Raw genomic sequence first — 15337 nt, forward strand, 5'->3', positions numbered from 1 at the left:
GATTTTCAGCTTTGCTTCAATTCCATCCTGTTAAGATGTTGAGAGATTTTTTAATTTAATATAATTCAATCTCTTTCTGTAAAGTTAACACAAAGTCCATCCCTTCTCAGAAAAAAACAAAATGCAAAACAATATGGAGTATGTTTCAGAGAATTTTAAAGGGGTCCATTACAATCAGCAAGATTTTCAATATTAGTCACATACATGGAGCTTGACAGAAGTATATATGGTCACATGTACACAACATATATATGCAACTTGCCATAGACATATATTACTACAATTACGAGAGCATGTGCATAAAATGCATATGTGTAGACTTGTTTGAAATCTTTAACTTGTGGAATTTGGGATTTTATTATCACTTTTTGGGACCATAAGTGTAGATTAAATTTTGAGAAATACTTAGTACTACAGTAAATATGTAGCTTTAGTAAAGAAAAAAAAATGGCAAAACAACTCCCCCCCCCAATTCAGTTCACATGAAACCTCATTTGCATGCCTTACAAAATTTCTGCATTCCAGTAGAGGAATGATACAAAAGAGAAAGATGCAGCATTAGAGGCCTAACTGTCTCAGTTCCTCTCTGACATTTGTTGTGTGAGGCGATCATGCCTCTGAGGGTCATTTTGCTGCTAAGACGTATGTGCACATTTCTCATTTGCTGTGGCCCTCCACACACACTTTCTGTATCTCAGCTGAAATATAGAACATGTGAACTGTTCTAAAGCTGGCATTGAGAGCTGGTGCATGTTGCCTGGCATTCTGTCTTTTTATGGCATTGACAAGGTCAGCATGCTTATATGGGGCTTTTGTGCTCATTTGCAAGGAAGATATCACTTCACTTGATCTTCTGTGCATTTGCCTGGATGATTGTCCTAGAATTCACATCACTCATCTTACTTCTCTGCTTAAGCTCTTCAGTAGCTCCACTCAGGGATAAGATCTTAGCATCTCAGCAGGGTCTAGCCTTAGCCTCTCTTTCTAACCTGTTTAAATAGAGCAAGTAGTATTTGTTTAAATAGAACAAATAGCATTTTACTCCTTCATGGTTTACATTTCCATTGAGCATTAGAACCTTCTTTGCTATTCCACCAAGGTCATAATCTCTCCTCATTCTTTAAAATTGTTCAGGCTTTACTACCTTGGACCACTTTGATGTCAATTGTGAACAGATTTCCCTTCCTTCCTTCCTTCCTTCCTTCCTTCCTTCCTTCCTTCCTTCCTTCCTTCCTTCCTTCCTTCCTTCCTTCCTTCCTTCCTTCCTCTCTCTCTCTCTCTCTCTCTCTCTTTCTTTGAGCCAGACTTTTATTCTAGCCCAGGCTCACCTTAAATACCCTCTGCAGCCCAGGCTGGCCTGGGGCTCATGAAGAACTGCCATATCTAGCTAGTTTAAAAAACAGACTTTTAAAATATATTGATCTAATTCTTTCTCTAAGGCATATTTTTGCTTTGTATGTGTCAATTATCAATTGTCTGTCTTCTTTTACTTACATATAAGCATTTGAGTAAGGCTATTAATTCTAGTGCTTATATCACCATGCCTTTCCTGATGCCATAAACATAGAGGTATGTATTAAAATATTGAAATGAAATATTCATCTTCAATCTGGACCCAAGGCAATAATTTATTAGTTAGAACTCTGGGGTTTGGGCCCATCAATTAACTGTTCTTTCTTTCTAGTCAGTGTTCAAATGGTACTGTGAAATGTGATGAGCCCTCAACGCCCTCTACTGGTGAGTTGCAGATGACTATTTTTCTCCTGACCTAACATTTTCTCCTGATCTAACATTCCTTCTAATCTGGTAGAATGTTAGTCCTTCACAGGCCTCCTTAACCACCTACATGGATATAGCTTTGGAAAGGTTTTCATCACCCATCCTGGATCTCAAAGGCTTTAACTCAGGCCCGATGTAACACATGGATGGATCAGAAATCAGTAGACTATTCTAGACCAGCACTTCTCAGATTTTAGTAGCACTCAATCACAAGGTGATGTTAAAAGTATAACAACAGCAACGACAAAGTATAGATTGTGATTCAGTGAGTCTAGGAAATGCCTGAGGTTTTGCAGATTTGCCAGTGGCAAAGGTCATACCAGTGTTGCTGTGCTATGAGTGAAAAGGCTCCCAGGCTAGTAGTAGTCAATTTAAAACTAGCATGCAGCCAGACATGGCGACACAAACTTGTAATTTCACTTCTTGGGAAGTAAAGGCAGGAAGGTCCGGATCCAGGCCAGTTTCAGCTACGTAAAGTTTAAAGATAGCCTGAGATACATGGGACTGTCACAAAAAAACACACCCAAATCCAAACCAAAAGGCATTTAAAAAGATTCTTTTTGTCATCTCTCAGTGACAGTTTATAATGGAAGATGTATCTTGAAGATTTCATATCAGAGGTTCCTATGTGGTTTTTAAAATTGTCATCACATAAAGAAATAGCAGGATCTAGAAGAACCAGGTATTCATTAGACCTTACAAAGTAAAATTATATATATTTCTAGCTCTCAAAATTATGTCTGAATTAATCATAATTCTTGACTTCAGAAAAATATCAAAGTATATATTAATCATTGAGTTAGTTACCTTATGGGAGACAGTTAAGGTTTTCAAATTCAAAATCGATTCCAAGGACTCTGGAAGGGTAATTCTCACCAGATCATCAACTAAAGACTCATAGAAGAAAAGAGTCTTCTAATTATAACTCAGGCAGTGCTCTCTGGTGACTTTGTTTGGATGAAAGGCCGTGTCCCTCTGATTATCTGTCTGTGGATTTCATCTGTACTTTCTTCTTGAAGTTCATGCCTGCCCAGAAGGAAAGGAGTATTTTGACTGCAGGTTTCCTGACCCTGAATTACCAGCTGGTGGTGTAAATTGTGAGACTACATGTGCAAACCTGGCCATGAACTTCACCTGTGCCCCATCTTCACCCTGTATAAGTGGCTGTGTTTGTGCTCCAGGGTAAGAAAGATTTTTTTCTTGATCAAACAAACACTCAGAATTTAAAAGGAAGAGCAAGGTCTCCTAGAAACATCCTTTACAGAAGTGGCCAAAAATGCTTTTTTTTTTTTTTTTCTGGACCAGTGTTTGACTTAGGGTTGGTAGCATAGGAAGGTAATTGTTAATGATTTTGGTAGGCTCCCCAATTTAACTGCAATTTTGGAAAAAGTGATGCAGTAAGTCACTCCATTCAAAACACTCTTCAAGGATGTGACTGTTTGACACCTGCTACTGTAGCTACTGACTTATCACTTTGGAATAATTTGGCCAACTGCTTTATTTTATAGCTACTTCCTGAAAGAGAGTATTACCTCCACAAAGGGGTACGCTTGCAAGTGGGAACTCTGGCTGCAGATACCTCAGAGATCAAATTCCAGCTTTGCTACTGTTAGCTGAACGGGATAAGCTGCCCATCCTTCAAGGCTACACATAGGCATTGCTGTGTATGCGTCTGCGTGTATGTAGGAGGTGCTTAACAACTATGAGTCACAATTTTATGGCAGCCTTCTCTTTGTAAATTTCCTTCAGTTGTAGAGATGCCATGTTCACAGGACAGACACAGACCCTGGTGGCTGTTAGCTTCCACGAAGGCATGCGTTTATCGTCTTCTCCCTGGTCTGTTTGTCTGGTGGTGAATAGAGGGAGGGTCATCCCAGGTAAACAGGTTACCTATTCTTCTTCAATCAACACGTTCACAGAAAGACATTCGTGGAATCAGCTCATATAAACCAAGAGCAAAGGACAAAGAGGTCTTGTAGTTTCTTCCCAGGAGAATCACCTTTGTGCAGATGGCCCCTGTTTGGAAAAGCCAAGTAATGGGGTATGATGTCTGCCTTGTATCTTTAGAAAGAATGGACAGAGGATGAAGAAAAAGGTCACAAGAACAAGAGCCCATGTGGGGAAACAAAGACAGGTGTAAGTTGGGCTGTAAAGCAGATGATCCAGGAAGAGATTTTAGTAAAAGACACTGAAATAAAACTTTTATTATGATTGTATAAGTAGAACCATAACATTACTCAATTTATTTGACTTGATGTGACTCTTAGGGATATATGGCTGATTAAAGCCATATCTTAATTATATCTCAAATAGTATACTTGAGGCAGTTTTTTTTTTTTTTTTACAGTTTACTGTTGTCACCTTTTATCTTCATTTCAACAGTGATTTATTTACTTACTGTCTAAATCTCATTCAAAAACTTAAATTTTCTACCTTCTCTGATTGTATTGAAATAAACAGTTGGATTTTACTTAGGCTCAGACTTCTGATTTAGGAATAATTTTGCTAAAGAACTTTCTAGAATAAAGATATGAATAGTAATGGGATTTATCTATTCCTTAGTGTGACTTTTTCTGACTTAAATTTGGGACAACAGCTTTTTAAGTCACTTATTTCAAGGGGCTCCTGACAGGGCCAGAAGTTCATTGTTTGTGAAATGACCACATCACTCTGGTTGACATTACTGTGCATAGAAGCAGAGAAAAGGAGTTGAGTAGACAGTCAGATATTAGTGGCTTCAAGTTTTGGTTCTCTTTGTTCACTAAGGAACTTCAGGAAATGTTTCCTGGAGTTCCAATTTTGTCTTTTACAATGGATACCATGATAATGGCTTCATGGATGGATGAGGGTTATTGGAGCACACCAGTTGCATGGTAAGTTCTCAGTAAATATTAACTACATATCTCCTTTCCCAACCATACTAAAAGCAGCTAAGTCACAATGATTTATAGCTTTCCTCTCCCTTCTCCCAGTTTTTGATAAGTTGTGAAAACATATCAGTCAGAGCATAACCATTATGAAATAATTATTTTGGCTGGTATATAAAGTTTGTGGTTCATTTAAGTGAAACAACTCAAGTTTATGAAACACTCAATGCTTGGGGAATTGGGTTAATCTTCAGGGATTGGGGGAGACCATATATATGTAAGATAGTAACAAATTTTACCATAAGGCATTGCTATTAGGGTAAAATGTATCTGTGATACATTTCAAGTGTTTTGAACTGCGTCCATTCAATAGTAACAAGGGTAAGTGCTTTTGTTATTAGATCATTACTGTTTAATCAAGGGCTCAGTACTTGGTGATGAATCCTGAATAGCAGGCTGTTTATACAGAACATGTGAGGGAGTCAGGTGCATAAAATATTGCACTGAAGAGATTACAGTAAATTAAGATGTGCTAGTGAGAATAGTGAATGAGTCTGAAAGGAAGAAATCTAATCAGACCATGCATCATCTATAAGTATAAGTTGTTCATTTATGTTTACTCAACAAAGGTGTTTCCTTCACATGCTAGGCACTAAGGAACAATCATAAGACCATATTCATGAGTCACCTGAGTGTTGTTTTAAATCTAATGGGAAGCATATTTATTGACAAAAAAGCAGGGTCCTCAGCAAGAAGAGCTATGAGAGGAACAGTGAGAACTAAGTTTCTTTCAAGATTATTTCTGTTTGAGGAAAGTGGAAAGAATTCAGCATTCTAGACTTCAGATGATGATGATGGTGATGATAATAATGATGATGACTGGGCTGGGGATTGGACCCAGGGCCTGACACATGCTACACAAGTTATCTGCCACTGATCTACATCCTGAGCCCTATGTTAGTTTTTATAACTTTGAGTTACAACATTTTAAAGCAAATTCAGAAAAAGTACATATTTTGTCTATTTTGGTCACTATTTATTTTTGTTTTATGACTGTCACTAACTTTCTTATTTGAAGATAAATAATTGAATTATTTTTATTATCAGTATCAAATTATTTTTAAATGTAATATTTTCAATATATCATACTTTAATTATATTTATAAAATTTTTACTCATTATTATATTGTTATTTCAAACTCTATGTGAAAAGTAAGTTTTAAAGTGATTGGGAGAATGTTGAAAAATATATTTAGGGGCTTGAGAGTTGACTCAGTGCTTAAAGACACTTGCTTGCAAAGTCTGGTGGCCTGGCTTCAAAACCCCAGTACCCATGTAAAGCCAAGTGTATGAAGCAGTGCATGCATCTGAAGTTTGTTTGCAGTGGCAGGGAACCTTAGTATGTCCATTCTCCATTTCTGCTTGCAAGTAAATAAATGAAAAATATTAAAAGTGTCTATATTTTTACTGAGGTTATTGGCATACATATTTCATATAATATTCCATTGGATTCCATTAGTGGTCTTTGCATGTGTTTAGTGTATACATGCATGCGTGCATGGAGAGGCCAGAGCAGATAGTCGTTGTCCTCTGTAGCTGTTTGCATGCTTTCCATGAGATGGAGTCTCTCCCTGAACTTGCAGTTGCCATTGTTGGTTTGATTGGCTGATCAACAATCACCAGAATTTCTCCTATCTCCACCTCCCACAGGACTGGGTTTATAAGTGTGTTATGTGTGTGTCCATGCCTAGCTTTTTACTGGGTGCTAGTGAATGAAACTCAGATGGTCACAGGCCTGTTTAGGCCTTAATACTTGTGCAGCAAGCTCTTTTACCCACTGAAGCATCTCCTTGTCCCGTCATATTTTGATAACACACCAAAATTAACTGTCTTATGATATTCTAAGTTTAAGTTTTTGTTAATGTTAATAATCAATTGTATGTATGTTAATTTTATGATAATAAGTATTTTAATGGGGTAATTAAAAATATTTTTATTTCTTTGAGAGAGAGAGACAGAGAGAGAATGAGAGAGAGAGGCTGCACCAGGCCCTCCAGCCACTGCAAATGAACTCCAGATGTATCTATCACCTTGTGCATCTGACTTACATGGGTACTGGGGAATCGAAACTGGCTCCTTAGGTTTTGCAGGCAAGCTTCTTAACTGCTAAGCCATCTCTCCAGCCCAGTGCATCTAATTGAAACTTTCATGGTTTAAATGCTTAGCATCGATATATAATTTTTTGATTACTTTCTAAGTCCTGTACCAGAAAACTGTTACTGATTTAAAAATTTGCTATGTTATCAAAAATAGTTAGACAGGAACCCTTATTTCTTATTAAATTTTTTTCTCTAGTAACTCACTTTATTAGTTACATAGGCTTTTATTTCATTTTATTGTAACATAAGGTTAATAAAAAGGTAAATGCACATTGGATCACTTGTTTGTAATTTATTTAATATCGTGATATCCAAGAACAGTGTGGAAAAAAGATGAAAGTCTATATTCAGCCTTCATTAGGGCAAGTGGATTATGCCTTAGACAGCCAGCATAAATATATTACACAATGCTGACCATGACCAAATGGTGTTTTGTTTTTTTTTAAAATTGAAATCAGCAGTTTTTACTAATTTCATTTTACTTCTCTGTTTGGAAGGATGGCTGAGCACAAGGGAAAGTGTTATATTCCTGAAAGCTGTCCGTGTATGTGGAAAGACTGGGAGTACCTCTCAGGAGAAGTCATTGCTACACCATGCTACACGTGGTAATGAGGTCCAGTTACTCCACAAAAGTTTTTCTGAGCAATTGTATGAGTTTCAATTATTTTCTGACTTCATTTCATATGTTTGACTAGCAAAACCAAATCAAGCCTAAGTCCATAAGATTGTGGTTAGTGGAGAGCTACTTTTTGCATAGAAACCATGCTCTGTTTGAATGCAGCCTAGAAAAGAAGTATAATATAATTTGGTAACCTAATAAGCAAAAGCATCACAAGTTTATAATATTACAGTTTTCCAAAGAGAAAAACTTACTTAATAGCAGGGTTTCTGTTTATAAATAACTGAAAATGATACCATAGAATTAAAATTAAGGTATCATGTCCTTGATCTCCACACAAATGTTCTAAAATACTGAACAAGCTATTGGATTGACTTAAATAAAGGAGATAGGTTGTACTCTTTTGGCTCCTAATGACTGTTCAAGTTTCAATCCATCATCCATTTTCTGTGTGATGCAGGCCTGATTTTGGTGCCTGGTACAATATTTAAATGAAGTGGTAAATACAGGTCCAATTTGTAGTTTAACAGGCATTTTCAGAATGACTTGGCAATATTTCTAAGGATTATTGGCTCAGTGAATGTTCATGAGTACAAGCCTTCCAATGTTTATGCCACTTGAAAAATACCCATTAGAGCCAAGGTTCTCTATAATGTTACTTGTTATTTTTTTGTTAATAGTGTTTGTCGGCGAGGGATGTTCAATTGCACCTATTATCCATGCCCCGCAGTGTGCACAGTGTACGGGGACAGGCATTATCATTCTTTTGATGGACTGGAGTATGACTACATCAGTGACTGCCAGGTGTTTCTGATAAAGGTTGGTCACAGGGACTCATATTGTTTGAACTTGCATACAGACAATAAATATGGAAAACAAGACAACATATTGGCTCATGACATGCCCGGTTCATATATCATTAATAAAACTTAAGAAGGTCATGGTGCTTTTAAACTCATTTCCTTTACGAGTTTTTTTTTTTTTTTTTTTCCTGGGAGGGGAGAGAGCAGGGAAATGTCAGGCTAGGTCTTCAGTTTCTTGTGGCTCTGTTTCCTTGTCTATGAAGATAATGTTTGTACCTGGCTTCAAAGGGTGGTTCTGAAGATTAAAAAAAGGTATGCATATGTAAAATACTTATATAGAGCTTTATGTATGCTGATTTCTCAATAAGAATCAACCACCTTAAGTATTGTTAGCTTAGTTTGATGAATATAAATAGAACACACTAAGCAATACATTCAATTTTTATTTTTATGACTATAACAACCAAGAGATGATTTCTTACTTCTAAAAATGCTTTTTTCTTTCTTTCTTTCTTTTTCTTCTTCTTCTTTATTTTATTTATTTATTTTTTTCAAGGTAGGGTTTTATTCTAGCCCAAGGTGACTTGGAATTTACTATGTAGTCTCAGGCTGGCCTTGAACTCATGATGATCCTCCTACCTCTGCCTCCTGAGTGCTGGAATTAAAGGTGAGCACCACCATACCTGGCTAGAAATTCTGTTCTGATGATATTCTTTGGCAAATTCCAGGCTTGATATGGCTGAAAAAAATCCTTAAAATTTCTCATATGTATAATGCATTTGTATTACCTGGGTGCATAAACATTATTTAGTCACTACTGACGCAAGAATTAAATTTCTAAATGAAAAATATAGGCTTTATCATCAAGCTACACATGAACAAACACTTTTCCTCCAACAATCAAATTAATGGGTTATCTGGGTTGAGACATCTGTTGTTTTTGTGTATTTTTTTTCTTTAAGCCTATGTCAAGAAAGTAGACTATTATTTTCATTTTAAGTATGTCTAAAAAATAAAATAAATATAAACATATATTAACATAAGCAAAACTCTTTATTTTAAGCCATTGAGTTTACCTATTTGCACTTATTTTAGCCCCATTAAAAACAATTTCAAGTTTATTGTATACAAAAATATCCAGAAATAAGTTAGGTAATCATATAACTATAGAGTGTAGAAAATGCCTTTCTGTCAGTTTTGTGGTCTGTGTATTATTTCAATTAGCTTTGTAGCATAAAGAAAAGGGCAGTGGCCAGTGTTTTTGTTTTTTATGAGTGTAATATATTGTCCTTTCCAGACTGCACTCATTGGTGTTGTTTTTCTATTAGTTTTATGGTCATCCTGTAAAAATTAGGCAGCTAATTCTATTCTGATTATTTTATATGTGTGCAACTACCTTCTGTCTCATTATGTCAGCAGAATGAATTATACTGCCTTTGAGTTCCTTTTCATAAATAGCAAAATTGGGACTGAATTATAAAGTTGAAAAATCACTTGTTTAATGTTTCTTAGTAGTCTTTACTTCATGGAAGAGGCAACAATCATAAACTCATTTTTCCATAGTTTGTGATCAATGCACAAAGCATATTTCATTACTAAGTGCATATAGCAGCATTTCTAAAACTTTAATGTGTGTGCACATTGTCTGAAGGCATTGTTAAAAGATGGCTTCTGTTTCTGTAGGCTGTAGTAGGTTTGGATTTGACCTTTTAATCAATCTGTCTGGTGGTGCTGATGCTTTATGTGTCAATCATACTTTCACTAGAAAATATGGAAAATGTTTGTACAACCAAAAAAAATGAAACACCCTTAATTTAAATATTTTTGTAATTATCCTGAATACTTTAGTCATATTCAGGAAAATCACATTCAGATAAAATAAGTTTTATTTTATTTATTTATTTTTTTTAAAGATAAGGCTGGTCTTTTTTTTTTTTTTTATATTTGAGAGCGATAGACACAGAGAGAAAGACAGATAGAGGGAGAGAGAAAGAATGGGCGTGCCAGGGCTTCCAGCCTCTGCAAACGAACTCCAGACGCGGGCGCCCCCTTGTGCATCTGGCTAACGTGGGACCTGGGGAACCGAGCCTCGAACCGGGGTCCTTAGGCTTCACAGGCAAGCACTTAACCGCTAAGCCATCTCTCCAGCCCCAGATAAAGTAAGTTTTAAATATGACCTGTTCTATTGGTTATATTGAGACTGGTAAAGATGCTTTTTGGAGTAGAGAACATGGTTTAGTCAGTAACATACTTGCTATGCAAAGCATGAGGAACTGAGTTCAGAGCCCCAGAAGCTATGTGAAGAATATGTGCGCATGATAACCCATGTGCTTTTCTAATTTCTGTTCTGGGGTGGTGGAGACAGGTGGATCCTTGGGTCCTACTTCCAGTTAATGTAGTCTACTTGGCCTGTTAGGGACTCTATCACAACAAAGATGGATGTAATCCAAGGAATGACAAATGAGGTTGTCATCTGGCCTGATGCACACATATATTCATACACAGTCCTACACACATGAACACACACCTATACACACAGAAGATGCTTTTGTGATATCATTTATGTCTAAGAAAACTATTAAAACCAAACCACTGTTTCATGATCTTTGCAAACATTTTCCAATGCTTGGTGAAGTCCTTTTTCACCCATTAATTCTTAATTTATTTAACAAGTAATTTTGTATCTATTAATTATAAATTATGCTGTGAAAGACACTATTTTATATACCCATAGTAGACCAGATTTATTCGAGAACATTCTTAAGTTTTTAAAAAATATATGGCATTTTTATTTATGAGAGAGAGAGAGAGAGAGAGAGAGGGAGTGAGAGTGAGATATTGAGAAAATGGGCATGCTAGGGCCTTTTGTCACTGAAAACAGACTCCAGATGCATCACCGCCACATGCATCTGATTTATATGGGTACTGGGGTATCAAACCTGGGTCCTTATTCCATCTTTCCAGCCAACTTACTGTTGTCCTTAGAACCTGAAAGATTGGCTGGAGAGATGGTTCAGTGGTTAAGGCACTTGCCTACAAAGCCTAATGACCTGGGTTCTGTTTGACGGTACCCATGTAAACCCAGATGCATAAAATAGTGCATGCATCTGTCTGAAGTTCATTTGTTGTGGTTGGAAGCCCTGGTATGTCCTTCCTTCCTTCCTTCCTTCCTTCCTTCCTTCCTTCCTTCCTTCCTTCCTTCCTTCCTTCCTTCCTTCCCTACCTCCCTCCCTCCCTCCCTTCTCTCTCTCTCTCTCTCTCTCTCTCTCTCTCTCTCTCTCTCTCGTGTCTGTCTACTTGCAAATAGATTTTAAAAAAAAAACAAAAACCCTGACAGTCTCTGGAATTTTATCCCTTAGAAGACTCTATACCTTGAATAATTCTTCAACACCAATAATTCTTGTGTGGTTTTTATGGTGTCATCCCTAGACTGAGAAGTGGGGGTATAATGATGAGCCAACACAGATATGGAAAGTTTCTTCTGAACCTTAGGTTTGTGTGTGTGTGTGGGGTTATATTTCATGTAATCACAAAGTTAATCTAAAATCATAAGGAGGGCTGGAGAGATGGCTTAGTGATTAAGCACTTGCCTGTGAAGCCTAAGGACCCCGGTTCGAGGCTCGGTTCCCCAGGTCCCACGTTAGCCAGATGCACAGGGGACGCACGCATCTGGAGTTCGTTTGCAGAGGCTGGAAGCCCTGGCGCGCCCATTCTCTCTCTCTCTCCCTCTTATCTGTCTTTCTCTCTGTGTCTGTCACTCTCAAATAAATAAATAAAATTATTAAAAAATATAATAAAATCATAAGGAAAAATAAACATTACCTTAATGTAAAATCCAATGAAATGTTTCCAATTTTCATGTTATTCTGTTCTTGAAATCACTTTCTTTCTCTTCTTTAAATCTTATGGATCTTGGTTTTTTATTTTGGCGATTCCTTTCTGCTTTGGTGTCACCCTTCTCCATGTGTCATAAAATTTCAGAACTCACAGGCTTCATATTTTTTCTCTTCTTATTGACAGCTTTCATACTTCACAGACAATAAACCATGATGATTCCCTCTCCTCCCCCACTTTCACTGTCACAAATCTACACTCCATCATATCCACTCCCTCTCTCCATTACTCTCTCTTTTATTTTGATGTCATTATCTTTTCCTCCTATTATGAGGGTCTAGTTCTTCTGGAAACTCTGTTGCTATGATTTAATAATATTTTGCATGTGCAAATTCTGATTTACTTATTCCTTGTTTCATAGGTGACTTCTCAACAGGGACATTGTGTGGGATGTTTAGTCTTGAAAGGGTTTTGGGCTAATAGGTGACAGGTGCAGACATGACATGTAAACTACAATGATGTACTACTTTGGACAATGCAGACAGCTTAAGTTTTAGAGTCATTTGAAGCACTATTCTCCTTTCAGAATATTGAGAATAAAGAATCCACATAATACACTGATAATGACCTTTTCATGTAGCTTTATAATCATTACTTGCTCTGTTGCTTAGCAACTCTGTGGCATTATTTCCAAACCTAATATTAACTTGAAGTAGATTAGAGTTGAAAATTGTAGAAACAACTCTTAGGCAATTCTATTGTTTCTTATTTCTGTCAGCATAACCTAAACAGACCATATACAATAGACTATTTCTTGACATTTCTGATTTATTATAAAGAATACAGCTCACAATGAGACACTTGGATTAATAATAATAGAAAAGGTATGCAATAGAAGCCTTGAAGCCCGTTTTTCTCATCCTTTAATCTAAATATCTCTTTTTCAGAGGAAGAGCAAAACAAAACCTTGAATTATATAGTATTTCTTTCTTGAAAACCATTCATAAAAGCATAGAAGTGTAGCATTATTGTTTTGGTAGTACAATGCTATAATCATCTTAATGACCCTTATTATCCTTCTTTTCAAATTTTAGTCAATGCCTTGCAAAAGGATTGTTTAAGAAGAAAAACTCCCAACACCTATCAGGAAAAGTGAGAGACACATTAATTACTCCATCAACACTATTCATTGAAAACCTATCCCTGAGGCACCATGCTACAGTAATTGCTAATAAGTCAGGAAGAGTTTGGCTAAACTAGGAAACATATTGATCCAGTGCTTTGGTGATGTGAAAAAGAATGTGTGGAGAATTTACATGAAGAGCTACATGTTTTTCCAGTATTTAATAACCTTTACTCACTCTCAAAAATATAGCAATCAATCTCACAGTAAAAATGATTCAGAAAATGTGTGTGGGTGCTTTGAAAACTGGGTTTTGGGTCCAAAAGGAAATGTCACAATTCTTTTATTCCTTTTGATGCAATTCTCACCTTTCCAAAAGTTAGTGAAAGGCTGTATTGAGCAGTGTTTTTTCACTTTTGGGGCAAGAAAGACCACTTTGTAAATTTGAAAAAACTATTAACTTTTATAAAGAAGAACATGGTTAGCAAGATGATAGATATATTATTTACTTTTACTTAATTATTTAACACATGACACATTTTACTTCATAAAGATATGATTATAATTTGTGAAATAAAAAATACAGATAGTCACAATATTACAAACATGAATTTTGGATTTTGGAGACAATTTGCTTAGAGGATGAGATGTAAAGTGAGGCTAGATTTATAGTGTGTGAACCCAAACAACTGGTTTTATGTACCAGTATAAAATCTAGGATCTACAAATGAGGGAATCATGGAATATTTCTCTAACATGATGTTTATCTACTTGCAACCATTTTCCAGCAAATGATATGATTTCATTGCTCTTTATGACTGAATAGAACTCCATTGTGTGTGCAGTTACACACACATAGATGGATGGATAGATAGATAGATAGATATCACATTTTCTACATGTGTTCATCTCTTAGTGGACATCTGGGCTGATTTCATAACTTGCTATTGTGAATAGTATTACAGTAAACTGATGTGAAAGTATATTATTGAATGTTGACTTAGAGTTCTTTGAGTATATATTCATGGGTGAGATAATTGGATTATATGGTAGTTCTATTTTCAGTTTTTATAATGCACCTTAATGCTTATTAAGTGGCTACACTAGTTTACATTCCTATAATGGTGCATATAGGTTCCACTTTCCCCATATCCTCTCCAGTATTTGTTTTCTTTATGACAGCCATTCTGACTGGAGTACATAGAATATTCATGTGGTTTTAATTTGCATTATGGCTAAGGATGTTAAACATTTTTTCCTGTTTATTGGCCATGTTTATATTATATTTTGAAAACTGTTCCATTGGTTGACTGAGTTGCTTGGTTCTGGTATTTAGTGTTTTGCTTTATTTATATATTCATGATATTAACCTTTTTAAGGATGGAGTATATAGGGATGTGTGTGTATGTGTGTGTAAGGTCTATGCATGTGCATGCAGATGAGGGTAGAGATCAGAGTAAGACATTGGATATCCTCTATCACTCTTGAATGTTTTAAAATTATTTGTATTTATTTATTTATTTACTTATTTATGAGACAGAAAGAGAAGTATGCGCGCGCGCACACACACATAGAGTATGGGTGCGCCAGGGTCTTCTGCCACTGAAAGCAAACTCCAGAGTCATGCCCCACTTTGTGCATCTGGCTTTATATGGGTACTGGGGAATTGAACCCAGGTCATCAGTCTTTGTAAGTTCCTTTAACTACTGAGCCATCTCTCCAGTCCCAGATATTAACAAATTAAAAATATTAGCAAAGATTTTCTTCCATTCTGTAGGTTGTCTCTTCATTTGACTATTTTCTTGTGTGTAGAAGCTTTTTGATTTTGTGGAATCCCATCTGTTAATTCTTGGCATTATTTCCTGAGCTACTAGAGTCCTTTTTAGAAACGCCTTGATTCTATTTATGTTTTGAAGCATTTTCCTCTAACAGTTGCAGAATATCAGGCTTGACATTAAAGTAATTTTCTATTTTGAATTAAATTTTTCTTATATGGGAGATCTAGTTTCATTCTTTTGTAGGTAGATATCTTGTCTTCCCAGTTTCATTCAGTGATGAGGCATTTTTTTTCTCTAATACATTTTTGAAAGCTTTGCCAAACAAAGATCAGGTACCTGTAACTATGCAGGTTTAATTCAGGTCCTATCTTCTAT

The 15337-nt window shown here is 36.1% G+C and overlaps 1 protein-coding gene across 1 annotated transcript in view; it reads left to right on the forward strand.

Moving 5' to 3' along the window:
- Otogl (otogelin like) overlaps window positions 1–15337 on the forward strand; it is a 145671-nt gene that overhangs the window by 48138 nt on the left and 82196 nt on the right. Inside the window, exons 22-25 of the mRNA XM_004650138.2 lie at window positions 1685–1737; window positions 2799–2961; window positions 7303–7410; window positions 8105–8243. Coding sequence (XP_004650195.2) covers window positions 1685–1737; window positions 2799–2961; window positions 7303–7410; window positions 8105–8243 — 463 coding nt within the window. The remainder of the gene's footprint in view (window positions 1–1684; window positions 1738–2798; window positions 2962–7302; window positions 7411–8104; window positions 8244–15337) is intronic.

This window comes from Jaculus jaculus, chromosome 6 (assembly GCF_020740685.1).
Source record: "Jaculus jaculus isolate mJacJac1 chromosome 6, mJacJac1.mat.Y.cur, whole genome shotgun sequence".
Classification (NCBI taxonomy): Eukaryota; Metazoa; Chordata; class Mammalia; order Rodentia; family Dipodidae; genus Jaculus; species Jaculus jaculus.